The 26,398-nt window shown below is 44.5% G+C and overlaps 2 protein-coding genes across 3 annotated transcripts in view; both read left to right on the top strand.

Annotated features, from left to right (window-relative positions):
- Positions 1 to 2,665: 2,665 nt before the first annotated feature.
- Positions 2,666 to 6,334, top strand: MED7 (mediator complex subunit 7). 2 transcript variants are annotated; one of them, XM_075441553.1, is made up of 2 exons: positions 2,666 to 2,736; positions 3,354 to 6,334. In XM_075441553.1, exon 2 carries the CDS (start codon positions 3,373 to 3,375, stop codon positions 4,063 to 4,065), a length of 693 nt encoding a protein of 230 aa, XP_075297668.1. In that variant the 5' UTR covers positions 2,666 to 2,736; positions 3,354 to 3,372; the 3' UTR covers positions 4,066 to 6,334. The 2 variants fall into 2 exon arrangements, with proteins under 2 accessions (XP_075297668.1, XP_075297667.1); XM_075441552.1 differs by having other exon boundaries at positions 2,709 to 2,795.
- Positions 6,335 to 10,532: 4,198 nt separating this feature from the next.
- LOC104336776 (uncharacterized) overlaps positions 10,533 to 26,398 on the top strand; it is a 28,605-nt gene continuing 12,739 nt past the window's right edge. Inside the window, 9 exon segments of the mRNA XM_075441627.1 lie at positions 10,533 to 10,796; positions 12,796 to 13,140; positions 13,731 to 13,781; positions 15,643 to 15,722; positions 15,969 to 16,025; positions 16,794 to 16,908; positions 17,511 to 17,550; positions 17,941 to 18,031; positions 23,278 to 23,482. Coding sequence (XP_075297742.1) covers positions 10,682 to 10,796; positions 12,796 to 13,140; positions 13,731 to 13,781; positions 15,643 to 15,722; positions 15,969 to 16,025; positions 16,794 to 16,908; positions 17,511 to 17,550; positions 17,941 to 18,031; positions 23,278 to 23,482 — 1,099 coding nt within the window. The 5' untranslated portion in view covers positions 10,533 to 10,681.

The raw sequence follows: 26,398 nt of genomic DNA, 5'->3' as shown, positions 1-26,398 counted from the left end.
CGCTTCTTCAGAATGATTATTTTTGAGCATTGAAGTAGTACTTAGAAACAACCACCATGTCAAAAAAAACCACCTGAAAAGATAAGCCATCTCGGATCCCCCTGGCTGATAGTACACGATTTTCTGCTCTGAACTGTTCAGATTCTCAACTGACAAGATCATCAGCTGATGAAGGAAGCAGTGTGGTAAACTATTCTGATTTTATGAATGAAGATTAAAGGTCTCTTAAATCTTCCTGCTGATCCCAGAGGACCCTGTGGTTTAATATGGAGAGTTTGAATGACTGGTTCATGTCAAACAGCAAGCCTGTGGCACATGGGACTGCCAGAGTCCCACTTCAATGTCTGCACCCAAAGCACTCCTTCACTCTGCAGAGACCCTCAGTTCCATGGCTATGGTACGAAAGTGGTGACAGGCAGCAGATTTTCAAACTTCTTCATTCTTTAACTTGTTTGGTTTTTTAATTATTGATTGTCAAAATAATTACAGCGTACAATATTTACTTTAGAATCAAATGATCTTTTGTGCTTTCCAGTTTTCTTAAAGGTGGCTCTCACGAACAGATTGTGTACTAGCACAACTCCTACGTTTCCAAGGTATGGTTAACCCAGGGCCAGTGCTGAAATGCTGAACACTGAACACAACATGGGCAAACCACCTCATCCTGTTACGTTTCCTCTGCACTGTGTTGCCCACCGTGGCTGCCCATTGGGATATTTCTGCACAAAGAATAAGAGCTTTCTGTACCCAGGCTCCTGGGTCGGAGCAAGCCATTTATATCATGACATTTCAGTCCATACGAATGTGTTCTTGAGAACACTAAATTAATTCATGTCTTGGGGCACCATAAAATACTTCATGTAAGGACCTTTACCTTACTTTTTAAGTAATGGCATCAAGGGCAGAAAATGTGAAGATACTGCTTCAGGTATCAGAAGGCATCAGATCTGTCAGTCTAGAGACTATTGACAAATACAGATTGTGCCTACATCAATCTACTGTCAGTTTTCCCTAAATTAAAGTTGTAAATCATTACTAAATGGCAAGAATACCTTCCTTCGGACAATGTGCACAAATTGAGGCCCAGTCACTTAAAAAAAAAATCAAATCCTTGAGTCTACTTTTCAAAACACAATATGGGCCATATCCATATATACATATACGTGGATAAATACTACACTATAATCACACTGATGACATAGATCTGTGTGAATGCAGAGAAAAGGACAAACCTTTAACTCAGACTAAGTAATGAACAGACGTAAGACTAAGAAACAATTGAGTAGTTTAAGCCATCGGCAACATCTTGTGAAATGTGTAAATACTGTACAGCACTGCCAGAGAGCAACGGCATCAAGCTGCGTAACGGGAGAGACTTCTTCAGCAAGTTCACTGCAGGCCGTCCTTCCTTCCTATGTCACAGAAGCTCGATAAGTCATCTGAGAACAAATGTCTCAAAGCGGATTGTTTCCTCCCCAAAATACTCTTGACTTACAAATGAAAACAGAGCAGCATATTTTGCAGCCTGGGTTGCGCTCATTGTCAGCTGTAGAGCGTTGTTTGGTGTGGAGTATTTAAATATTCAGTAAAATGTGAGCCGTAAATGTTTTTCAGGTTTTCTAGTCAAATAAACCTAACTATTCTGGAGTTTCTTTGTTGTTTGGGAAATAATTAACAGCAGAGTAATTATCATTCAATCCAAACTTTTATTGGTGAAATGATCCAGCTTGCAAAGCGGATCTGTGACTGACCCTGCCGGTGCACGCAGCGGGTCCCGCCAGACAAAGGCCACTGCTGCCATCTGCTGAGGAAGAGAGGAAACGGGGCGGAAAGGGCCCAGGGGCAGAACTCCTCTCCTGCGGGCCGCTTCAGGGAGAAACCCCTGCCGAGGTGCCGCCAGCAAGCCCAGCTCCCCACGATCCACAAGGCCAAAAACTTCAATACACACAACTTTTTCTTCAGCTCATCCTAAAACACAACTGAAAGAACGACGGAGCCCAGCTGCTGTCACAGCCTCCATGCCCCCAGGTGTCGTGTGTCCAGCCGCAGGAACGATGCGACCGCTTTCCAGGGTGAAACTTTCCTGTCACGACCAGCGGTAACGCCCGCGTTTCTGATGCCGCGGAGGCATTCCCTGCCATAGGATCACCGCGCACCACAGGACGACGGCTGTGCAACTCGGTGGTTATCACCTCAGGGCCGCGTTGGCAGGTCCCGATCGATGCATGTCCCTTCGGAGCAGCCCGGGGACACGCCGACCCCAGCGCCCGCCTCCAAACTCCGTCCCAGAGCGGCGGGGAAGTCCCCGAGGGGGACCCCAGGCCTGCAAGCGCCGGGCCGCGGGCTCCCGCCCCCGCGGGCCCCGCCGCCTCAGGAGCGGCTTCTGCTGAGGGAGCGCCACACGCCTGGGAGCCCCACAGCAGCGGTGGGGACGCGACCCCCCGCCCCGGCCGGGCTGCGCGCTGCCATGTCCGGGGACAGCGCAGCCCCTCGCAGGGCCCCGGATATGCAGAGCCCGCCATAACGCGCACCCCACCCTCCTCACTGAGCAACGCCCGCCCCGCTTGGCACCGCCTCCCGAGCGAGCCCCTGCAGTGAGTGGAGGAAGCCTCTGAGCGGTGTTCGGGAGGGCCAATCAGAGCGGCCGCCCCGAGGCCGGCGCGCCAATGGAGAGGAAGGCAGGCGGGCTGCTGGCCGGAAGTGGAGTGGTGGCGTTGAGGGGAGGTCGGCGGGCAGGTGAGGTGCGGCGGATCGCTGTGGTTGCGGGCTCCGAGCGGGGCTGTCTCCTCCGCCTGGTACGTTGTCAGTCGCCGGTGGAGTCTTGTCGTAGCGTGCCCTCGGCTCTTCTCTCTCCAGCGGTGACCTGGCGAGCCCCGCGGTGGGGCTCGGGCCTTCCCAGAGCCTGGTTTGGCCTGGGCCGGCCCGGAGCGGAGCGGGTCGGTGGCGGCTGTGGCCCCACGGCGTGCGGCCGCATCCTCCCCTGAGGCCGTGTTTGCCCGCCGCCGGGCTGCGCGGTTTCCCCCGCCGCCGGGACTGGTGTTGGCGGGCCGGGCCTCAGCCGGGGAAGGGGCCTCCCGTGTCTTCCCGTGGCTGCACTGTTTGCAGGCCGGTCTGTCGTGGTTGGGGAGGTGAATGCTTAACGTGCTTCTAGTGAAGTTAATCCTGCTAAAAGTATGACTTAGTGCAAAGCTGACACGGATTTATTCGGGAGTTTCCTGTATTCTGCGCACTGAGGTGGCTTTCTTCTGGTTTATTTTCTCACAGCCAGCTCTCTTACAATGCTGTTGTTTCTATTTACATGATAAGGCTGTCACACAAATTCTTTAACATATGTTTCTTGGGGCATTCCCTAGGTATTTTCATCTGGTGAAAATGGGTGAACCTCAGCAAGTGAGTGCCCTTCCTCCACCTCCAATGCAATATATAAAAGAATATACTGATGAGAATATCCGTAAAGGCCTGGCTCCAAAGCCACCTCCACCTGTGAAAGACAGTTACATGATGTTTGGTAACCAGTTTCAATGTGATGATCTGATTATTCGACCCTTGGAGAGCCAGGGTATTGAACGGTTACATCCTATGCAGTTTGATCACAAGAAGGAATTAAGAAAACTTAATATGTCTATCCTGGTCAACTTCTTGGACCTCTTGGATATCTTGATAAGGAGTCCAGGGAGTATAAAGCGAGAGGAGAAACTGGAAGACTTGAAACTGCTTTTTGTTCATGTCCATCATCTTATAAATGAATATCGCCCTCACCAAGCTAGGGAGACTCTGAGAGTCATGATGGAGGTGCAGAAACGTCAGCGTTTGGAAACAGCAGAGCGATTTCAGAAGCACTTGGAGCGAGTTGTAGAGATGATTCAGAACTGCCTGGCTTCCTTGCCTGATGATCTGCCTCATTCCGAGGGAGGACTGAGAGTGAAAGTGGAACCGCTGGATACTGATGATGGCAACAACTGTATTGGACAGAATGAAAAACAGAGAGAGCGTTCCGGTGGCAAGAGAGATCAGGTTTTAGACAAAGATGCAGCTATGTGTAGCATTATTGATGAAATGACGTGAAGAAGACACTTTTTTTTTTTTCGGTTAGCTCGCTATAGTGAGAGGCAGAAGGCATTCGGAGGGTGTCTTTTGTATTTTGTTCTCTTGTACAAGCAGACAAAAATGTTTTAATATTTTGTGAGCTGTGTGTTTATTGGTAGAAACAGAAAAGGTATACTTTTTGTTAAATGTATCATGCGAGGTGGTAGCCACAGATTAAAGTTAGCTTTTTCTGTTGTACTTTCATTTGTCACTTTCTGCTTTTCTGAGTGTGCTGCACTTTTTTTTTATTACTTTGTAGAGTGGAAGCAAGTAAGGGGTCTGACTGAGAGGAATTGCAGTTGACAGTTCCTCCATTTCACAGAAGTGCTAGTTGTTTACAATTTCAGTGGGTCCTTTCAGGAATGTGTAATTCAATAATAAAAATAAAATTAGTGTGAAGTCTGCAAAATCCATTCTTTTCTAGTTTAGTAGTAATATAACTGTGTACTAAAGAGAACCTAAGAATTCCTTTATTCCAGATGTGATGTGGTGCAGTTTGCTTTATAGAAACGCACTGTCAAGAATCTCAACTAAATGAATTAAAATTAATTGGATTTTAATTTTCTTCAGTGTAAATCTTAACCATTCTTGAGCTTACAAAAATGTCAACTTTTTTTTTGAACAAGTAGACGCTTAGCCTAACTTACATTTCTTGCATATTTAATGTATGTGCATGAAGTGAATAATTTTGCAGTGCAGATGCTTTGTATTTTTTCTGTTAGGTGGGCTCTGTGCACAGCTGAGCATTTTTCTCAGGAAGGAGAGTCTGGATAATTAGCCAATACTAACTGGGAACTTCCAAGTTTGAGAGAACCTGCAAGTATTACATCAAGTGGAAGCCATATTAACTGTGTGTAAAGAATGTTTGAGCTGGATCAACCCCCCCACAGCAAGAGGAAAAGAGTGATTCGAGAGTGAAGAAGTGGCATTACTCCACCCCTCCTGTCAGGGAAATCCTACTTCCCTCTTCTAGCCACGTAACACCATAGTATGTATGTTTTCCAAAGTATGTACAGCAGCTAAAAAACAGGTAAACCTGACAGGTGAGGGAGCTTGCACAAACTCTGGTTTTAACTGTGATTTAACAAGGTTTGTTTCATTTGGTAATTCTGTTGTTTTCAGAAATGTTACTTAAATGGGCAGGCGAAAGTGCTTAGCTGTTGGATGGCGGGGATGGAGCTCAGTGCAGATGAAGTGAAGCGATTTTATGACTCATTGAAGGACGTCATCTGCTATTTTAAGTGCACAGGACATCAGAAGTAACAATAAAGAAGTAGAAACATGTTTTTTAGAAATGTATAAGTAATTTTACAAAGTTAACACTTGTCCTTTGTTCAACCAGAACTGTTTCCTTCCTTCTCCCTATATTGTATTACTTGTAGGTAACTAAAACAGTTGCAAGTGATACCAGATTAATTCTGCTGTACTTTGTAAACGTTGTTTCATGTGGAAGATACGAAGAAACATGTAGTGTCTCCTGGGTAACAGTCGTTGTGCACTGTGGAACTACGGTTTGTCACGGATGTTTTAACTTTGCCATTCAAAAAGAATGGCCATAGATGCTTAGTGGTTTTCTGTTGATTTTGGTCTAATTTTTATGCTTTTAACGAAGTCATAGGCCTGGGTACCATAGTTTCAAAATACTGCACGAGCTGGGTCCTAGCAGCAGCTAACAATTGCAATGGATTTCTTTGTGAAACTGTTGAGGTAAATGGGGGTGTCATTTAAAAAAATACTTAAGGCTGCATTCACTTTCCAATAAGTTCCATGAATAATCAGTTTATTCTAGACAATTTTTTTCTATGTTTAAGGTAAACCCTTAGAAAACTGTGGGAGGTTTCCTGGGCTTTTTTCAGCCCAAACAATGACTTTTTCCTCCTTTGTCAGGTCAAAGCAATGACAGTTTTACCTTTTTCTGTAACAACTTTGCTTTGGGGAAAACAATGGCCTGTAGCTGTGGTGAAGGAAGTGGGTGGCATGTGACTGTTAGTCTAGGGAAATGGGCATTTCGTGCTTTGTAGGATGATGTGACTCACTGATGAGCAAATTTGTTCATAAATGCTAATTAATCTGCTCCTGATGATGAGATCTTTCCTTACCTCAGCAAATCCTGGTTTTATTTTTGGATGTGATAACATTTGAAGTACTCTACCCCTGAAACATTAAGGTATGCCGTATGTGTTGGATTATATATGCCTTATGAAACTTGATGAGATACAGTTAACATCAGGTATTAAGCAGCATTTTATTGGGTGTTTTCTTAATTAAAAAAAAAAAGAAAGGAAAAGAAAAAAGCCAAGCCCTTCTATTACAGAATCACAGAATCACAGAATAGTAGGGGTTGGAAGGGACCTCTGTGGGTCATCTAGTCCAACCCCCCTGCCGAAGCAGGGTCACCTACAGCAGGCTGCACAGGACCTTGTCCAGGCGGGTCTTGAATATCTCCAGAGAAGGAGACTCCACAACCTCCCTGGGCAGCCTGTTCCAGTGCTCCGTCACCCTCAGAGGGAAGAAGTTCCTCCTCATGTTCAGACGGAACTTCCTGTGCCTCAGTTTGTGCCCATTGCCCCTTGTCCTGTCACTGAGCACCACTGAAAAGAGCTTGGCCCCATCCTCCTGACACCCACCCTTCAGATATTTGTAGGCATTTATAAGGTCCCCTCGCAGCCTTCTCTTCTTCAGGCTGAACAAGCCCAGTTCCCTCAACCTCTCCTCGTAGGGGAGATGCTCCAGTCCCCTCACCATCCTTGTAGCCCTCCGCTGGACTCTCTCCAGTAGCTCTTCATCCTTCTTGAACTGGGGAGCCCAGAACTGGACACAGTACTCCAGATGAGGCCTCACCAGGGCAGTGTGGAGGGGAAGGAGAACCTCCCTTGTCCTGCTGGCCACACTCTTCTTGATGCACCCCAGGATCCCATTGGCCTTCTTGGCAGCCAGGGCACACTGCTGGCTCATAGTTAACCTGTCGTCCACCAGGACACCCAGGTCCCTCTCCGCAGAGCTGCTCTCCAGCAGGTCCACCCCAAGCCTGTACTGGTGCATGAGGTTGTTCCTCCCCAGGTGCAGGACCCTGCACTTGCCCTTGTTGAACCTCATCAGGTTCCTCTCTGCCCAGCTCTCCAGCCTATCCAGGTCACGCTGAATGGCAGCACAGCCTTCTGGTGTATCTACCACACCTCCCAGTTTGGTGTCGTCAGCAAACTTGCTGAGGGTACATTCTAACTCTTCATCCAGGTCGTTGATGAAGAAGTTAAACAAGACTGGGCCCAGTACTGACCCCTGAGGGACACCACTTGTCACCAGCCTCCAACTAGACTCAGCGCCGCTGATGACAACCCTCTGAGTTCTGCCATTCAGCCAGTTCTCTATCCACTTCACTGACCACTCATCCAGCCCACACTTCCTCAGCTTCCCCAGGAGGATATCATGGGAGACTGTGTCGAAAGCCTTGCTGAAGTCAAGGTAGATAACATCCACAGCTCTCCCTTCGTCTACCCAGCCAGTCATGTCATCGTAGAAAGCTATCAGATTGGTCAGGCATGATTTCCCCTTGGTGAATCCATGCTGACTACTCCTGATAACCTTCTTTTCTTCCACTTGCTTCATGATGGCCTCCAGGATAAGCTGCTCCATCACCTTTCCCGGGATGGAGGCGAGGCTGACCGGCCTGTAGTTCCCTGGGTCCTCCTTCTTGCCCTTTTTGAAGATTGGAGTGACATTGGCCTTTCTCCAGTCCTCGGGCACCTCTCCTGTCTTCCAGGACCTCTCAAAGATGATGGAGAGTGGCTCAGCAATGACATCCGCCAGCTCCCTCAGCACTCGTGGGTGCATTCCATCGGGGCCCATGGATTTGTGGACATCCAGATCGCTTAAGCGATCCCTCACACAGTCCTCCTCGACCAAGGGAAAGTCGTCCTCTCTGTAGGCTTCTTCTCTTACCTCCGGGGCCTGGGATTCCTGAGGGCCAGTCTTAGCACTGAAGACTGAAGCAAAGAAGGCATTCAGTAGCTCTGCCTTCTCCGCATCCTCCGTCACCAGGACACCCGCCTCATTCAGCAGCGGCCCCACATTGTCCCTAGCCTTCCTTTTGCTGCTGATGTAGTTGAAGAAGCCCTTCTTGTTGTTTTTGACATCCCTTGCCAGCTTCAATTCCAGGTGAGCCTTGGCCTTCCTCGTCGCATCCCTGCATGCTCTCACTACGTTTCTGTACTCTTCCCAAGTGGCCTGTCCCTCTTTCCACATGCCATGCACCTTTCTCTTCTGCCTGATCTCCGCTAGAAGCTCCTTGTTTAACCATGCAGGTCTCCTTCCTCCTTTGCTAAATTTCTTTCTCAGGGGGATGCATTGCTCCTGTGCATGGAAGAAGTGTTGTTTAAAAAGCGACCAGCACTCATGGTCACTCATTACACTATCTGAACAACCACAGGGATAATAGAGGTACAGTTATGTGAAAAGTTCCAAAAGTTTCTTAATACAGAGAAGCCAAGTGTGGACAAGGGTGAAGTTTGTAACTCTGATCTTCTAGGGGGAAAAGAAAGCTGTTTAATGATACAGCTTTCAAATAGTGCAGTGAAGAGAGATTTCCAACAATGCTTTAAACTTACTTCAAGATTTAATGTTTTGGTTTGGTTTTGTTTTCGCAAAGTACGATCTGGCTATATCCTCTGAGCCAAGAAAAAATGAGCAGCTACTTTAAGGGCTGCATGGAAAAAATTGTATTTGCACCTTTTCTACAGAAATGGCGTTCACGTAGTGCACAAACAAAAAACAGGAGCTGGAAAACAGGCATGTAGAAACTCAGAAATGATATCAAGGCATTCTGTATAGTCTATGTTGTGATGAAATCCAAAGCAAGTGTGTTAACTGTAGCTCTCGCATGCTCTTACTGTGTGACCAGAATGGCTTTACTGGGGATAGAGCCAGCAGGAAGCACCTGAACTGCTGTAGACTGTTGTGTGAATGAAATGGCCAGGGTGAAGTGAGTAGAAATGGCTCGGGCAGAGCTCTGGGATAAGTTTCCTTATTTTCCCATCCTGCTTACTCATTTCAGAGCTCAGACCTGGCCTGTGCAGAGGAAGAATCCATGTGGACCCATGCACACAGCCTGTTGCTGCAGGTGCCTGGCAGAAGGGCCATGGCATGGTCTGTGGGTGGATGCTTGCTGCACGCTGAAGCACTGAGAGAAGTTCACCAACCATTCACTGCCGTGGCACGGCTGTGGTGAACGCAGTCACCCATCTTCTGCCAGAGCCAGGTTGCCCTGCCTTTTCCATGTATGTGGAGCAGTTTCAGGATCCTGCTGTTAATAATCAGAATTGTTGCTGTAGCAGCTATCTGCAGTTTCCTGTTTCCTCAGAAACAAGAGGAGTGAAGAGGAAGCATTTTCTTGAGTCCTGCTTCCGACCACTGTGTGCAAAAATCCCCCTTTCTCCCTGCTTCTCTTGGCTCTTTCCTGCAGGTATGTTGCTAGCATTCATCTGTCTCTTGGCTACGTTTATCCCTTGGTTTTCCTCCCTACTTAAAGAAACTCACTTTGGTGGCTCTGCCCTCATGTGAGGTAGTCAGTGCCAGACAGCTCTGTTGGTTCAGATTTTAGCTTAACCTTATTATGAGGGTGTGTTTTTGGAAGCATTTCTGCCGTTTCAGTCATTGATAAAAAGTAACTTGTTACAACTTAATTTTGTGTCTATAAACCAGTGTAAAGTATATCAGTTCCTTCAGCAAAGAACATTTGTTGGCCTTAGATCAAATACACTTGATCACAGCTGCAGTTCTCGTGCAAACAATGTAAAAAGAGATGATGTCCTCGAGAAGAGTTAGGTAGTCCAAGGGCAGGGAGCGTTGCCAGGGAACACCGTTTCTCAGAAGCTGTATTTCAGCAACATTTTGTCAAAGTGAGCCTTCAGCCTGGGGCGACATGGTTTCCACGCTGCATTTAAAGTGACTGCTGTATTCTCTGTGTGTTACTTCACATTGCAAAATCCCAGATGCATACAAAATTTTTAAGAGTCAGATGATGAGAAACTGCAACTCTGTTAGGCTACAACGGTGTAACAGGGCAGCTTTCCAATACTACCAAATTATAGCCTACAAAGAAAACAGCATTTGCTTTAAAGTAGCTGTGAGCTCCTTCTAAGTATTAGAACTAGAAATTTACGATTAAATGCTTGAGTAATTCTACCCAGGAATCTGTTACTTTGCCAAGCCCTTTCCGTTTCCCGCAGTCTGTTACATATTGCATGTAATCTCTTATCCAAATTCTATGTATTATGGCAAAAGCGTGTGTGGGAAGCAGTAGGGGGCAATGGATTACTGATAGCTGTGTCAGCTCAGTGGTGCTGACAACAGTTTCATCTACTGCAATCAAGCAGATCTGGAAAAACGAGAAGTAGATTTCTGAAGTACTGGTAAGTTTTTTAGCCTTTTAGTCAAACCACAGTCAGCAACAGTTCAGCCGTGTACCCTACCAGCAGCAGTGCTTGGCTGTGCTGCTCGAGCCCAGCAGCCTAACCACAGGAAAGGCAATCCGGATCAGACTAAAGGGCATTCGCGGCTGGGTCTGAAGATGATGTAAAACCAGAAGCTTATGAACTAGATGAGTTTTCTTGAATGTGGGTGCCCGAAGGGCGAACAGGAATATCGTTCCTTGTCTTCAGCCACGATGTTGTCTTACTTCTGCATGAACTGGATTCTTCTGATCCTGTTTACAGGTAACTGAGTGAGCCTAAACAAATTGGTGGAGGTGGATGGAAGTGACTTGCATCAGTGTTTCTGTGGGTTGCAAAGGGAGAGATTTTTATGTTACGACAGTAAGAGTGGCCACATGGCACACAAACTGCAGTTTTTTTTTTATGAATAGAACTTTATGACAGTGGCTCAATAGTCCTATGGCCTTATTTCGTTTTTAAAACAAAATCATGTTGAGGGTATGTTGGTTTTGGAGACACTGCCTCTTGGGCTGTCTGCTCATTTAATTAGTGAATGATCTTTTGGGTTTTTTTAGAGAACGATCTGAGATGAGCTGAGAATTTAAATCATTTTAAACAAGATGTGAAACAAGGGTGTTTTACTTCAACAGGATTTGTGAAGAATGCTTGCAAAGACAAGGAAAAGGTCAGCTGTGGCTTCTGGTGTTCTTTTGCTGATACGAGATTTTACTGGGACAAGTTGATAATTTCTCCTTTTTATTCTGAGAAAGCAATCCTCGGAAAATACTGCTAAAGGCAATAGCACTAAAAACAACAGGTTGCAGAGTGGTACTAGTATACGCAGAGAGACATTAAAAATTAGGTGGTAGGTTATGTTTAGTAGAAAGAAAAGGGATATTACAGATACTGTTTCTTGCAGTTCTTTTATGATGACATTCATTTTGAGCTTGCTTTTTTATATGAATTAAAATACATTAGTTTCAGAGATTAGTTTCTAGTATGCTATTGTGGCAAAATCTGTGCATGCAGACTCATTTTTAACTATAATAGCTTAGGTTAGGAAGTGACTGAGCTGAGCTGGGCAAAACAGCTTTTTCACAAGCGACAGTTGCAATCAAGCCATGTGGTGCTTGGGATGCACCAGCGCATGTTGGCTGACCTGCCCCAGGGAGCTCCCTTCCTAATTATAGACTGGGCTAGACTTTCAGTAGGGGTAATTTGTTGCCTGTACTTGCTGCAGAGAATTCCATCTGTGAAATGTTAATACAGATAGGTTGAAATATTTACACATGTGATCCCACGTTACTGGATTTGATAAGAAATGTGTAGTAGTGAGTATATGGCAAACAGTTTTCTTTGAAGTACAAGCAGATAGAACGTGCACCTCAGGAGCTCCAATGTGTAACCTGTCGGAAGAACGCGCTTACAAGATGGCTATGACTGGATCACCAGAGCACAAATGATTTTGGCTAGTGCCTAACACTGCTCTTATTAAAACCCTCCTAAAGGGAATATTGACTGGAGTGGTCTAAATACAGCAAAAGAAACTATCTCACTGTGATGTATGGGCTACTGGCTGCTAGGTTTCTGTGTTTTGACTTGCATAGCGTGACACAGCCTTCTGGAAATGTGAAAAATGACCTTTAATGAGAACCAAGCAAGTTAGAAACTGCACAAGAATGACGGAAGAAAATAAGGAGTGGAGAAAGAAGATACAAAATTTCTCAGGAAAGCTCTTTAAAATCTCTTCTGATAGGAACGGGCAAAATCTGTGGTTAGGAAAGCAAAAAAGGAAATGTGCTCAGCAGTGATCACTCTGATGAAACCTGCCATTCAGTGGCTTTTCATTGAAAGGGGGGGAGGAAGGGTTTCCCATGGTAGTTTTAATGAAAGTCAATGTCTTACTGTTCCACCATGTGTGACTTGGATTCAATCTAAGGAAAAAAAAGAGCTAACAAAGCAGACATGGCCAAAGAGAAGCCACAAAGTTGTGCAGATCCAAGCTCTGTTCTCTCTTCACCTGTTTGCCTACCTGTAGAGGCTACAGAAAGTGTATTTCTTCTTTCTCTGGCTAGAGACACATTCTGAACAAATCACTGGCCTGATCATTACCCCTCCCTATGTCAGTCCTGCTGGGATTCCCATCCATCCGTGGAAAACCTGATCCAGCAATGCCTGGTGGTGTTTGTGAGGTGGGAGGTATGGGGCCATGCAAGATGCATGAGAAGCTTCTGCTGGTGTGTGCTGTGCTCAACAGCTATGTTTGTCTTTTTGTCCGCAGGCCCCACAGTATCGGGATCGCTCGTGAAAGGAAATGTTGGTCAGAATGTCACTGTGCCCTGCTTTTACAGTGTTCAGACAACACAAGACATCACATCAATGTGCTGGGGTCGTGACAGCTGCCCTGTTTCAAAATGTTATCGGACCATTATCTGGACAAATGGATGGAAGGTGACAGAGCGGTACGACAGGAGGTACACGCTGGCAGGGAACCTGCTGATGGGAGATGTGTCCCTCACGATCATGAACGCCGAGGAAGCAGACAGTGGGATATACTGCTGCCGCGTGGAGATCTCAGGGTGGTTCAATGATCAGACAAGTAATCACAAGGTTGTGATAGAGAAAGGTGAGTGCAAAGGTGTGCCCTTGTGTGAGTACCGTTGGGGTAAATCTGCTGTTGAGTCTGGATTTCAGAGCTTGTGGTGGAAATGATTTCTGTAATCATCCAGAGGACTGATCTTTAGGACTTTGCAGATCTGCTGTTAGTGCTGTTTAAATCAGGCTGTCTTTGGCATTGTTGTAATCTCAGCACGGTCACTGAATTTGACAAAAGGACGTGGTGCTTTGTTTCACGGTGCATAGCACTGCTGAGCGCTATTTGAAGAATTTAAGAGAAAGGGCAGCACAATGTACTTAAGTCATTTAAAGCATTTTACTTGCACTCTTTTCATAGAAAACAGTGCTTCATTTTCCCTGCTTGATTCTAAAGTAAAGCCCAGGGATGTAAAATTAGTATAGACAACTTTTTTTAATTGACTCTTCCTTTGATTTTTAGTTTTTCTCTTGTTTGTAAAAGCATAAAATCTGGAGCACGTGGCTGACAGATGTGTAGCTGGTGCTAGCAAATTTTTATTAAAGAAACACTTTCTGATTTTGCTACATAAATGCACACTAAGGTTAATTGTAACGTATGTTGGTTTTGTTTTTTAACATCAGCTAGGACCTCTACTGCAAGTCCTCACACTTACACCTCTGAACAGACCTCAGGTAACTTTTATCCAAGTATTAATCTCAATAGTATATATAAGCTATATTGCAAATTTAGGAAGGAAACAAAATGACATTATAGAAATGTGTTGGCTGAAATTTACTAAACACTACCATACAACCAGAGATCAGAACTTGGATTTAAATTCGGCCTGACAGTAAATAGAGTGTCCAACAGAAGGAACTTTGCTCCCAGGTTTTGCACTTAAGTAGATGTCTTATTGGTGCTGCAAGAATATTTTTCCTTGTGGCTGTTGTTTTGGTATGTTGTTTTCTTTGTGGTATAAAATCTCACCTCGTCTTGTGGAAATGCATCCCGTGAGCAGTAAAACACAAATTTTTAGAAGTTGGGTGCACCCACTATTTAATCAATTTATTTGTTGCTCAGTGTAATATAACATAGAACTGTTCTTCTGTGCTAGCTCAAAAGTGCATCTAATTCAGTATCTGATCTCCATTAGCAGTCAAGAGCAGGTAATTAAGGAGAATCATAGAAACAGGGCAGTAACTTTGTGATACAGCACCAAAATTTCCTTCTACCCTGCTATGACTTGTGTCTCTGAGGCTGCCCACATCCTGTGTAGCGTATGCCTACGTAATAGTCTTATGTGAGGCCCCTCACTGTAGTGGAAGAGACAATGAATGGCTATTCTTCACTCTACTTCTCTATTCCATTAAGAAGTTTATAGACTTCTATCGTATAGCCACTTAGCTGCATCTTTTTCAGTCTGAAAAAGAGAACTTTAATTTCCAGTATGCAAGAGAGAGCTTGTAGTGTAATGTTAGCTTGTTCTCTGGATTTTGAAAGAAGAGTCAGGGATGCCATTTGTATTTCTCCCTCCATCTCGGGTGTTTCCAGCTAAGCAGCTCTAAAATGTTACAGCACTTGCATTTCCGTTTTGGAAGAAGAAGTGAAAACTTTCTCAGACTGTTTCTGTTCTAGTTGCAGATAACATGGCTTCCAATCTTAGAACTCATGGGTTTTCTTAGCCTTGTGACATCTCCCTTAGATGTTGGTGGAACATTTTTTTAATATGTTCAGAATGCAAGTATGTACATGTTCACTCAGAGGGAGACTGGAAAAGACAGGTGGCCATGTGCCTCTGATGTAGAAATACTCCAGCATCTCCAGTGGAAGAGAACAGCAAAACAGATGATCCTGTCCTCTTCAAAATAAAGCTCTGGGAGAAGGGTCACAATTTGAAACATCAAAGGAAACAGCCGCAGTTGTCATAATGTGAACAGGAGAGTTCGTTTTCAGGAGGGTTGTATATCATCTGGCAACACATGGAGAAACTGAGACATATATGGAAGACATAAGTTTGTGGCTTTGAATTTTAAATATTGCAAACAGCTTTGCTCGGGGAAATTACCTCAAAATATGCTGCAGGTCCTTATGCAAACATATCACACTTTGGTCAATCTGTTTATTGTGTAGCTGTCTGGGACTTTGAAAGTATCTTTTGCTTTCTCTAGCTTGGCACCACTTGCTCTTTCAAGGCCCTGAGCTAACCTTCATCAGTTTTCATAAGATAACCTAAGTTTACCTAAGGCATCCACTGCCTCTTCTTGGCTCCAGAACCAGATGCCTACCTTGCTTCATTCTAGGCCCTGTGTTGAGGTAACAGCAAGAGCTATGTATTTCCTAGAAGGAACACAAAGCTCTGAAAAAGGCAACAGAGGCTCCAATTCTCAGAGTTTTGTGCTGCCCTCTGAAGGCACCAACATCTTTATAATATGCAGAGCGAAGCCTCCTGGCAGAGGGATACTTAAGTTTGGCGGTCCCAAGTCAGCAAACTCCTCTCCGTCAAGGCAGAATGGTTCTCTGTGCAAGTGATGTGTTTGTCTTGCCTTTGCTCAGCTCCTGGAAGTGGCAGCGAGTCCTCCTTCACCATCACAAGAACGTGGCCATCAGTTTCTTCTTCAGAAGCTCCTCAGACTGTAAGTATTTTTGTTGTGCTATAGCACACCTAGACAGAGTGGGGAGACATAAGAGGTTATTGGGTTATCCCTACAGTTTTAGTCTGATTGCAAAATAGTTTTTTTTTGCGATCTGCACGTTTAGAGTTTATGAAAGAATGCTTATGTGGTCATTAGTAAAGGGGATAAAAAAAACTTGCTTTGCATGCATAAAGTACTTCCTACTAATACAGGAAGAGCTTTAGCAACATCTATATTGCCTTTCAGGCCTCTGGACCCTGCTCAAACACCTCCGATTGCTTGGATGTAACCTCAAACCTGCAGGTATGGCAGGGTAGGGGGAAGAGTGGAACTTGGACCACCTGAGAGGAAAGCAATGCACCTGCGCTCCCTGTGCAGCGGGGTGCAAGCAGGCAGCTCTGTGTCTGTCCTGCTGAGCCCTCCAGCACATGTTGCAGGGTGACAGGCAGCAACACCACCCAGGTTTTATCAGGAGGAGCAGGCAGCCAAGCTAGCCTTTGGGAAGCCCTGCTGCGACGTACTACAAGGCAGTATGTGCTGTGGGCATTCGTAGTGCTCTGGGTGCAGAATGTGAGTCAGGGACCATAATGCACTTCAGCATCTTCTCAGGCCTGAGTTCCTAATGAGAGGCTGGATAGCTAACGGCTGGCTTCAGAAGGAAGTTTTGCCTGGATAAAGACCAATGCAAGGAGAAGGCATATTATTGGTGTAAAGCCTTGAATAACTACTGAATAATATGACAAAAAGAAGGGGGGGGGGAGGAGGAAGTGTGACAGCTGGAGATATTTTAATCATAAGTAAAATATTCACTAAACAGTATAAAAACTGAACAAATGGGATTTGTCATAACTTCATGTCCTTTCGCTATCTCAAGCAGTAATGTGTTTAACAGCATTGTTCACACAACTGTTGCAGGGATACTGCTTGAAATTAGTCCTGTATCTCCAGTTAAGCTCTTGCTCTCAAGTGTACTTTTACTGCAGGGTTGCAGAACACACAGACGGCCTTTGGGTACTGTATGGAGTTTTTGCTCTTACTGACACTAATGCTTCTCTGTTTTGTGTTTGACAGAACATGTCTGTATCGCTTCCCAATCAGCAGTATTCAGAAAATGGGATATACATTGGGATTGGTTTATGTGCAGCACTTCTAGTCATCCTTATTTTGGCTCTGTTCCTCACTAGACGTAAGTACTTTTCACAGGTGATTATTTAAGGATGGGTCAGGTATGTCTAACCACAGCTGTGGCAGATGCCAGATGTCTTCCACTTCAGAGAAGCGAGCTAAGGTGTGTGGATGGCCTCGCTCTGTGCCCTGTGGTTGCTTGCTCAGCTCTCCCCCTTGGCCTCTGGGGTAGGGAACAGCAAGGTGCCAATGTGGTCCTGTCATTTTTGTGTCTCGGACTCCTTAGCAACCAGTTGACCCCGGGTCTGGTGAGGAGATAGAAGCCTACCTCCCTTGCCCCACTCATTTCCTCCTACTCATTCCTTGGTTGCCATGTTGTCCCAGTCCTTCCCAACGGAGGGGCACTGATTTCATATAACTATATCCAACATTCTTCTAGCTGCCAGACTTTCTCCAGAGAGGCTTTTGGTCAGACCAAGCCATATGAGTTAAATGTCATGGAAATAATGGAGATTTCCTGTACTGAAAACATTGCCTTAAAGTTCTTTTATTTAGTTTCACACTTGAATTTTTTTTTTTTTTTGAACCTGCTACTTTACTTGCTTCAAAGAAAATTATTTGTTTTCTTTCTTTTTCTTTATTTTCATCCTGGATGGTCCTTAGAATATTTATCCAATACAAAGAAGATGGGTGACTTTGCGCAGTAAGTATTCTGTTTCTGCTTTAGCTAATAGGACAAACCAGTTTGCAGAAAGAAAATGTCGTCAGTGTGCTGACCACTCCACCACATACTTTGACTTTCTTTTTTAATCTCAAGTTAACAGGAAACATTGCAAAAATAATTAATAAATCCTGCTACTAATCATTAGTTAGTAGGCAAAAATGTGTATAACTGCCAGTTCATTGCATTAGGGAGCATGCAAACCGAAAGTGTGGGTTGTCTCATGAATGGAAGAGTGAGTCATTATCAGTCATGTTAAATAAGTTTTGCGTATTTTAAGTTTTTGTAGTGAGCTGGTTGATTTAGCTATCTGCTCTGTGTTTCTCTTGTCTGTTTTTTATTTAACAGCATGGTTTTTACTCTTTTATGCAGCTTCGTTGCATTTTGGAGGCCAGAAGGTGCAGGGAGCCATAGCGCACTGGAAAATGAGAACCATGCAGAGGAAAACATTTATATAGTACAGTAAGGACTACATGCATGCCTGCCTTTGTCATCGCTGGGACACTAAATAGTTTGCAAAGTGTTAGCTGCTCCCTCTGCTCAGCAGCTAAATGTGACTGGACTCCTGAAGCATTATTCACATCGTTCTAACAAAACAAATAAAAGCTACACTTCTAATAAAATAAACTTTATCAGCCTGTTCCAGAAACAGAAGCGCTACTGGCTTGAATGGAAATTTCCAGAAGCCACTTATCAAACCCAAAGGAAAGTTACCATTATATTTATTATCTGCTTCAAATTCTCTCTTCCTTCTTGAAAAAAGAAGTGCCAGAATGGCTACTCAACCACAAAAGAAAAAACTCACGTTTTTTTTAAAAGTTTGTCTTCATCTTCACTCTGTATTGTATCTGCCAGTTATGAAAGAATGTATGTCATCGGGGGCCAGAAGCAATCTTGTAGCTGCCATGACAGAGGTGGCACGTGGAGAAGCTTAGTAGTTTTAGTATTTCAGTATTCATTTAGTTGAATTTTCATTAAAGTCCTGGTAACAGCTCAGTAATGTACTAATTCCTGTCCACCCACAGTTAAAACTGGAGGAGCCATTGATGCTCACCCCCTCGTGGGATGTCCATCACTACTTTGATGTGCAGATTATTCACAGTATGTTTTCAGAGAACTATGCCTAAGTGTGTTTTCCTCTGTAAATTACATCACTTTTTCTGGGGCTTTCTCCTCAGGCCCACCTGTGCCCTGAGAAGTCCTCAGGGTGGAAAGTCTCACTTCCAGGCCTATAAAAAACTGAACAAAAAAAAACTACTTTGTAAAGTTAATTAAATTCTTACTTTGCTTAGCTTGTGGAGAAGTCATGGACATTGCACAAAATATTGGTTGAAAGTTTGCCCTGCTTTTACACCCCTCTAGATACTGAACAACTCTAATGTCATATGTCAGAGTTGTGTGATGGCTTTTAGCTCATAAATGGGGAGTGTTGGTGGCCTAGCACCTCTCCATTGCTCCTCGGTTAGGCATGGCTCTCAGCTTTTATTCTCTGCAACACTAAACTTGGGTTTACTTAAAATAAATAAATGGGGGCAGCCCTATGACAATGAATCAACACTTCATGTGTTGTTAAGCAACAGACACAATACACCCAAATCAGCTTAAGCGGAAGAATAATTTTCCCCAATCGTTTTTAAGAACACATTTGTAAACAGAGGCTGGTGACTTCCTGAAAAAAGCAGAAAAGTAGTACAGGCAGGAGAGAGACCAACTCTTCCCAAATATTGGTCAGTACAAACTTTGCCCTGAGGCTCATCCCAAGCAGCAACGTGGAATACCTAAAGCAGATGTTGCTGCCACGGGGAAGTCTTGCAGGTTTACCACAAACTTTCAATCATTTAGTTTGTTGTTTTCAAGGAGTCACGTGAAGAACAAACCTGTATTATCAAATGAGGCATGAAGGAGCAATAATAAATTCAGAAGGTGTTGATATGAACAGCTGAGACCCTCAGGGCCACAGTCTGGTTGTGCTTTAAGGGGAGCTGGGGTCGGCAGAGCAGTTACCCGTCCTTCCCCCAGCTGGTAGAGATGGGAGGGCTGGGGAGGGGAGTGATTTCCCCCAGGAGTCCTGGAGAGCCTGGCTAAGGTGAGGTATTGCAGGTAAGCATGCTCGTAAAGGCTCACAAAGGAGGGAAAGTCTCCTCATCCTGTTGAGGAAGGAAGAAATGGAAAGCAAGCTGGGCTAGATGACTCTGGTGTGCTTTGTATTTTCACTTGTCCTGTGCGTTGTCTTGTGGCTGCCTGTTGCAGGAGGCCTAAGAGGTTGAAAATGTGGAGGTGAGTTCATGGTTGACTGAAGAGTTCGGTGTGGGAGCACAGATACTAGGTGATTACTGACCCCTGGGCCAGGAACAGCGATGGAGGAAACCGGCTCGGCTATTTTCTGTCTTCATGTCACGTGTTGCCTTGTGTAAGAAGGTACCGAAACTAGAAAGGACCTGATGATGTTAGACTGTGTTTTCGTATTTGATTATTAGTAACATTAAACTAAAATTACTGGCCCTACTGCAGATGTTGCTTTCCTTCCGCCTGGCCAAGCACGTCGCTGCTGTGGGCTCTAGCCCATGACCGGGGCTGGAGCAACTCTGATCTGGTGTCTGATCTAGATCTCAGAAAACGTCTTGAGCAATTTCTGCTTTCTGCAATTTTATCAAATCATTCTCTACTGGAATCAGAGTTAGGCAAGTGTGGCGTTTCCAAAATTATCTGACTCCAACCACTCATGCTCTTCAGGAGTTTGAGGACCATCCTTCTGACTGCTAATCATGAAAACTGCTTGCCCATAAAGATTTTTTTCTTAATATTACAGACTAAGTCAGACTAATCCTTATATCAACAAGTTTTCCAAGTGAAATAAACTTCTATAATACCTGATAACCAAAATCTTGATCAAAGTTTCCTTTCTGCTGTGCAGTTATTTGGTAAACAGACTTTGCAAACGTTGTGCAGAGCGAGAGCTCTGCCTTGGATAGGCTGTATAATACATACAAATACACGCAGGCTGAAGCTCCCTGTGCTTTTTCATTACTTCCACTCGTGTCAGTGGATCTTGGAACAGACATTTCAAAATGAGCCCCAGACATGTGCAGGCAGTACGCGGAACCCGTTCACCCGCTAAGAGATTATCCAGCTGCACACAAACTGGCAGCACATTGCGAGGGATAAGGCTAACGAGCTGAAAACTAATTTTTTTGAGACAGCTCTCTGCCTTTCCTTTTCTGCCTGCAAGAAGCCACTAGATAGCAGCACAGAAGCAGAAAGCAAGCCACGTTTTTCTGGTTCTTCCCAGCACACTTGGGTTTTGTGTGGCCTTTTTCAATGCACTCTGCTGCACTTAGCCCAGTCTTGCTAAAAACCAAAGCTGATACGACGCTGTGTTTGTCCTCGTCCTTCCCTGGTCACCTGCAACATATTGACCAATTCTGTTTTGGCAAGCTTCATGGAAATTGGTAGCTGGATAAAGACCCAAATCTGTGCCCCAGGTGGGATTCAGCTGCTCCCCGCACTGGCGTCAGCTGGGCATTGGCTTACTGCCACTGCTTGATGGTGAGCGATGGGAGACAGAGGAGAAACTGGGATCATTGCAGGCAAGAAGTCTCCAGGATATTGGACACATCAGGTTGCATTAGTTCTGTTCACAGAACAGCTGGGGCTGTGTGTACTTGGCACTGTAGAATATAGCAAATTTACCGACTGCTGGTTAACCTGCCTTATAATGTTGACGACAGAACACCACTGTACTATTGTGTCTGTCCCCACTGGTTGCTGTTTATGCTGCACTGAAGCATGTGAAGGTGTAGGGCAGCATTGCGGCATCACTTTGATTCACAATAAACTCAGAATAATTCTTGGAGCTTCATGCTGCTTGAATATGCCACAAAGTTGGCTATGGCAGCATCAATTGCCTACATGCTGGTGAAGTAAACCAGGCGTCCTGGCTTTGCTGGAGCCTAGTCTGCTGGGGGTCTATTTCTTGCCACTGTGAGGTAGTGCTGGAGTGATGGATGAGGATGCTGATGAGAGGTAGCCTCCCGCTCCAGTGTGCTGCCAAGCCCAACAGGTCTGCAAGCACAAGAGTCCTTCTCTGATGCTGTGTGTTGGGGGGGAATATCAAACAACTAATCCCTCTCCAACCTTCCTGTGCTACTGAGGATTTTGTAAGCCTGTTCATGGTGCCCCTTAGGTTGTCTCTTTTCCAGGCTGACTCATCTTGGGCTACGAATCTAATTCTCCTGTGGAAGTTCTTCCATATTTTCCACCATTCTTTTTGCCCTTCCTGGGACCCTTTATGGATCTAAGACACACTTTTGAGGGGACTAGAACTATACATAGATTCCAAGTAGATTTGTACAGTGGTGTAATGCTTTCTTCTGCTTTGTTTTCTATGGTTTTGCTAATAACAGCTAAATTTTTATTTGCTTTTTTCAGTGCTACCGAACAGAGGAGTGATGTTTTCATGGGCTTGACTACTCATGATAAGCCCAAAATCTCATTCCTGAGTGGATAATGTCTGGCTAAACCCCTCATTTTATCATTTGAACTTGGAATTGCTCTCCCATTTGCATCATGCTGCATCTATTTGCACAGAATTTTGTCTGTCTGTAGTTCTTCACTCCTGACCTTAATGACCTGAATTACTTTTGCTTTATTACTTGTCTTTTCCAGAGATGAACTTCCAGAGAACTTTATCTATTGGTTAGAAAGTAAAAAAAAAAAAAAAAGGAAAAAGTCAGAAAGAGTAAAAAATATTGGAGATGGTGTTGCAGATCTTTGGGAAGGATGTTTTTTGGCGAGAAAACATTTATAAGAGTTCCTCCAAGGCTGTCTTTTCAAATAGAAATATGAAGCGGGGGAAAGAAAGAGAGGAGTCTTCAAGCAGAAGGCAGAATCAGGGGAAACAAGTGATTAAGAAAATGTAAGTGAAGACAAAGTCAGAGGTGGAGACCAAGTCAAATGTTTAAGAGTGCAAGAGCACGGAGCTTGGTCTTGCTGCTCAGCACCGCAGAACAGTAATGGGCCTTAACTGTTCCTTGGAAAGGCAAAACAAATAGTATATTGAAATTTCTGGTGGTAGTACCACGCTGAGTGTCTTGGAAGAGGAAAGGAAGATAGGATGGAGTGGGATAGGGTAGCATGGGATAGAAAGCTCAGTTGGAAGCAACTTACAATTGTTGTCTAGTCCAACTGCCTGACCACTGGGCTGAGCAAAAGTTGAATCATGTTATTAAGGGCATTGTCCAAATGCCTCTTAACATGATGGCCTTGGGGCATTGACCACCTTTCTAGGAAGCCTGTTCCAGTGTTTGACCACCCTCTCAGTAAAGAAGTGTTTCTCAAGGTCCAGTCTAAACCTCCTCTGGCACACAGCTTTGAACCATTCCCATGCATCTTATCACTGGGTACTACAGAGAAGAGCTCAGCACCTCCCTCTCCACATCCCTGTCTCAGGAAGCTATAGAGAGCAATGAGGTGGCCCCTCAGCCTCCTTTTCTCCAAACTAGACAAATCCAGAGTCCTCAGCTGCTCCTCATTGGACATGCCTTCCAACCTTTTCACCAGCGTTGTTGGCCTCCTCTGGACCCATTCAAGGACCTTCACATCCTTCTTAAACTGTGGGGCCCAGAACGGCACACAGTGCTCAAAGTGAGGCCGCACCATCGCTGAACACAGCAGATTACAGCTAATTCTCCAATCACCTCTTTTGACCAGCATCTATCCGGAAGCGTAGGAAAGAAGCAGTTGCCATACATAAAATCTGGAAATGGAGAAATGAGACTTCAGTGGGGCTCACTCAGCATTTTTGGAAAGTACAACATCTAGTTTTCTCTCCTTCCACTTGCTGCCCTGGAGTCTCCATCAGCTAAAATGTCCCATTTTGGACTGTTTCACTGGATTATGATACAGATCTTTATAGGTGAGTCTTCACCTGCTTTTTGTGTGCTTGCTCAGAAAACAAATATATCGTAAAATTAAAATCAGTGACACTTGTTTTGTGAAAACAAAACAGTGAAAAAGGTCAAAATTGTATACAGAACTACAGAAAGAAGTTCTGTATACAGAACTACAGTTAAGAAAACTTAACTTTCTGGGTTAATACTGATCGAGATTTTTTTTTTCCTTTTAAAAATGTTTGTGGTTTGCTCTCTGTGTAAGCTTGGTTAGTTTCCCCATCTTCCCAAATTATCTACTTTCTTTACTGCTCTTAAATGTGTACTGCTGGTTTTGCTTCTTCATCTGTCTCTCCACCATGCTATAGTGCTGACACAGCCCAAGCTAGGGAATTGAGTTATTGGTAGAGTAATGGCTGTGTATAGATGATAAAGAAAGGATTTGCTGAAACTCCGAGGGCTGTCTGCTGCTGTGAACTGACTATGGGAAAGCATAGCTGGAGTTTCCTCTCCATTTACTTCCACATACTCAGTTCACCCATCTAAAATCTGCATCCTAAAACAAGACAGAAGTCAAAGAAGAGTAACTTAAGAGGCTGGATCTTGCAACTGTGGTTGGTATCGGCTGCATTTCTGGATGCACATTTAGACGTCAGCCAAGCAGTTTCCAAATTGCCTGAGGTGGGTCAGGAATGTGAGTTCACCCACTCTCAGTGGGGTCTGAGCTCCTGATGGGATTTGTGCTTTTAAGTCACTTAGGCATTTCAGGAAGTTCTGTCTCAGATGGCTAAATATTAATTTGCTATCCTCTGCCAGGATGAAATATTGCGTACAGTATCTACAACAACTGCGATGTTCTTAAATTGATTTGAAAAATACTGGAAAATTTCGGTCAGCGGAGGGATATGCCGAGGGGCAAGAGCCAATCACAACCTCCATGGTGTGTGCTGCACAAGTGGAGCTTCGCCAGTACTTTGCTGTAGCTCAGGGAATTCCATATTTTTTTGTCTTTTGCCAGTCTCAGCAGAAGAAACAGAAGGGCTCTTTCCTTGCCATATCTTCACCCTCCAAACAAATTGGAGGTACTCACCTCCATTTGGTCTTGCTTTCAAAAGCTTTCTCATATGCAGAGGTATAGAAGGGTGAAAATGACCTTTTTGTTAGCTTCTCTGTAACTCAGCTCAATGCTGAGAATGGGTAGTCTTGAGACTCAGGAAACCAGCCAACCAGGCAGTTAGATGCTGCTTTTGTGCTTATCAGTCATTTTCTCTGCAATTTCATCAGTACAGAAGACTCAAGAAGAAATAAAAAAAAAATGGGGTTGATAGGGAAAAGATGCCAAATATCTTCTACAAAGAAGGAAAATTATTCCAAAAATCAATCAAGGAAAAAAATTCCTTTTCTACTAGCCTTCTTGGCTGGGGGATGTATGCCATTGCCCATCGAATGACCAGTCTACGGGAGAGGAGACCACTACGACAGCAACTATTGGAGTTACTGCTTAATACCAACTGTCACTGAGGATTGGTTCATGACAGACTATATATAAATATGTGTATATCAGTATCACAGAATCATAGGAGTTGGAAGGGATATCTGTGGATCATCTAGTCCAACTCCGCTGCCAAAGCAGGGTCACCTAGAGCAGGCTGCAAGGTATGCTCTGAAGAATTATGAATACCCCTTTCTATTTTGAGAGTTATTAAACACCTGGAGTCCATTTGTCTCTCAACTGGATTAAGGACTTGGCATGACACTGACTTCAGTGGGACCACCCAGGCACAGCTGATGCTCAGTGTGCCTTGGGTCAAATCTGGATGCCTAGGAGGGTCACTGCCATGGACAAGGGCAGGAGCTCTCTCACAGTAAGACTAGGGTGTCACAATATAACGGTCTGAGGAACCTCTTAATTTCAAAGACATGTTGATTCAATCCTGTTTACTATTTCTTTTGGAAAACGTGTCTGTGGAAGAGGCTGCAACTCAGAAGGAAGTTAGTCCTTGCAGAGTTCATGATGTTGAATCAAGGCTGTTGCAGTATTGCTTAGTTGCCGCCTGGGGTTAAACCACAACACCATACCAACCTGCAGCGCAGGCGGACGATAGGAACATTAGCTTCACATAAATTAAAAGAGGATTTGAAACTGCAAAACCTGTAACTTTCTAGCACCAATACTGGTGGGAAACTGCAGTGGAGACACTCTGGTGCCTTGTGTCTTCCCTCTTCTTCATTTTAGAAGAAGAGCTCAGGGCTCTGCTTCTTTCAAAGGGAAGAGCAGGCAAATTTTCATTTGTTGAAGGGTTGCTTAATGAAGCTGGTTTTGTGCTGTGCAGGACAGGCATGAAATAAGACCAGAAGATAAGCCCATTTCTCCTCAAGCATCAGTGACCTTAACTTCGGGAACAGTTCAAGCTGGTCTTGGTTTTACATGCATCTTTCTTGGAGTGACTTGAAAATATTTGTTAACCTGCTCAGTGACTAATCCTCTGCTTCCCTAGGGATACTTTCAAGGTCAAGTGGATGAACGATTTTGTCCTGTCATCACAGAAAGAGGCTGTTTTCACTGTTTTGCTGTAACAAGGCAAATGACCCCACCCTTTCCAAGGGCTAAAACAAGCAGCCATCTTGCAAAGCCTTATCCTGTATTCAGGAATTCGTTTTCTGGCACTTCCTACCTTCATTTCACTGCAAAAGCTTCTGCCCTTCATGCCATATTGCATGTTGTTTTGTCTGCCTCTACTCTTTTAGCATGAGGAGCTGTGAAAACCTGAACAAGTTGGCTTATCTTGCCAATAGGAGAAGCAATGATAAAGCCGAAATGTCATCCCAATAAGAAGTCGTGAGGCAGCCTGCCACAGACTAAAACCTCACCTGGGGAACAGTCCATTAAAGACAAAACAAAAGAGACATGGACACAGTTGGAAGCATCTGTTTGCTATCTG

Source organism: Opisthocomus hoazin, chromosome 22, assembly GCF_030867145.1.
Source record: "Opisthocomus hoazin isolate bOpiHoa1 chromosome 22, bOpiHoa1.hap1, whole genome shotgun sequence".
NCBI lineage: Eukaryota > Metazoa > Chordata > Aves > Opisthocomiformes > Opisthocomidae > Opisthocomus > Opisthocomus hoazin.
The sequence above is the reverse complement of the archived record's forward strand: the minus strand, read 5'-3'. Positions and strand labels throughout refer to the sequence as shown.

What these genes read in the sequence shown, in the direction of transcription:
- MED7 (XM_075441553.1), top strand. Translation starts at nt 3,373, where the DNA reads ATGGGTGAACCTCAGCAAGTGAGTGCCCTTCCTCCACCTCCAATGCAA.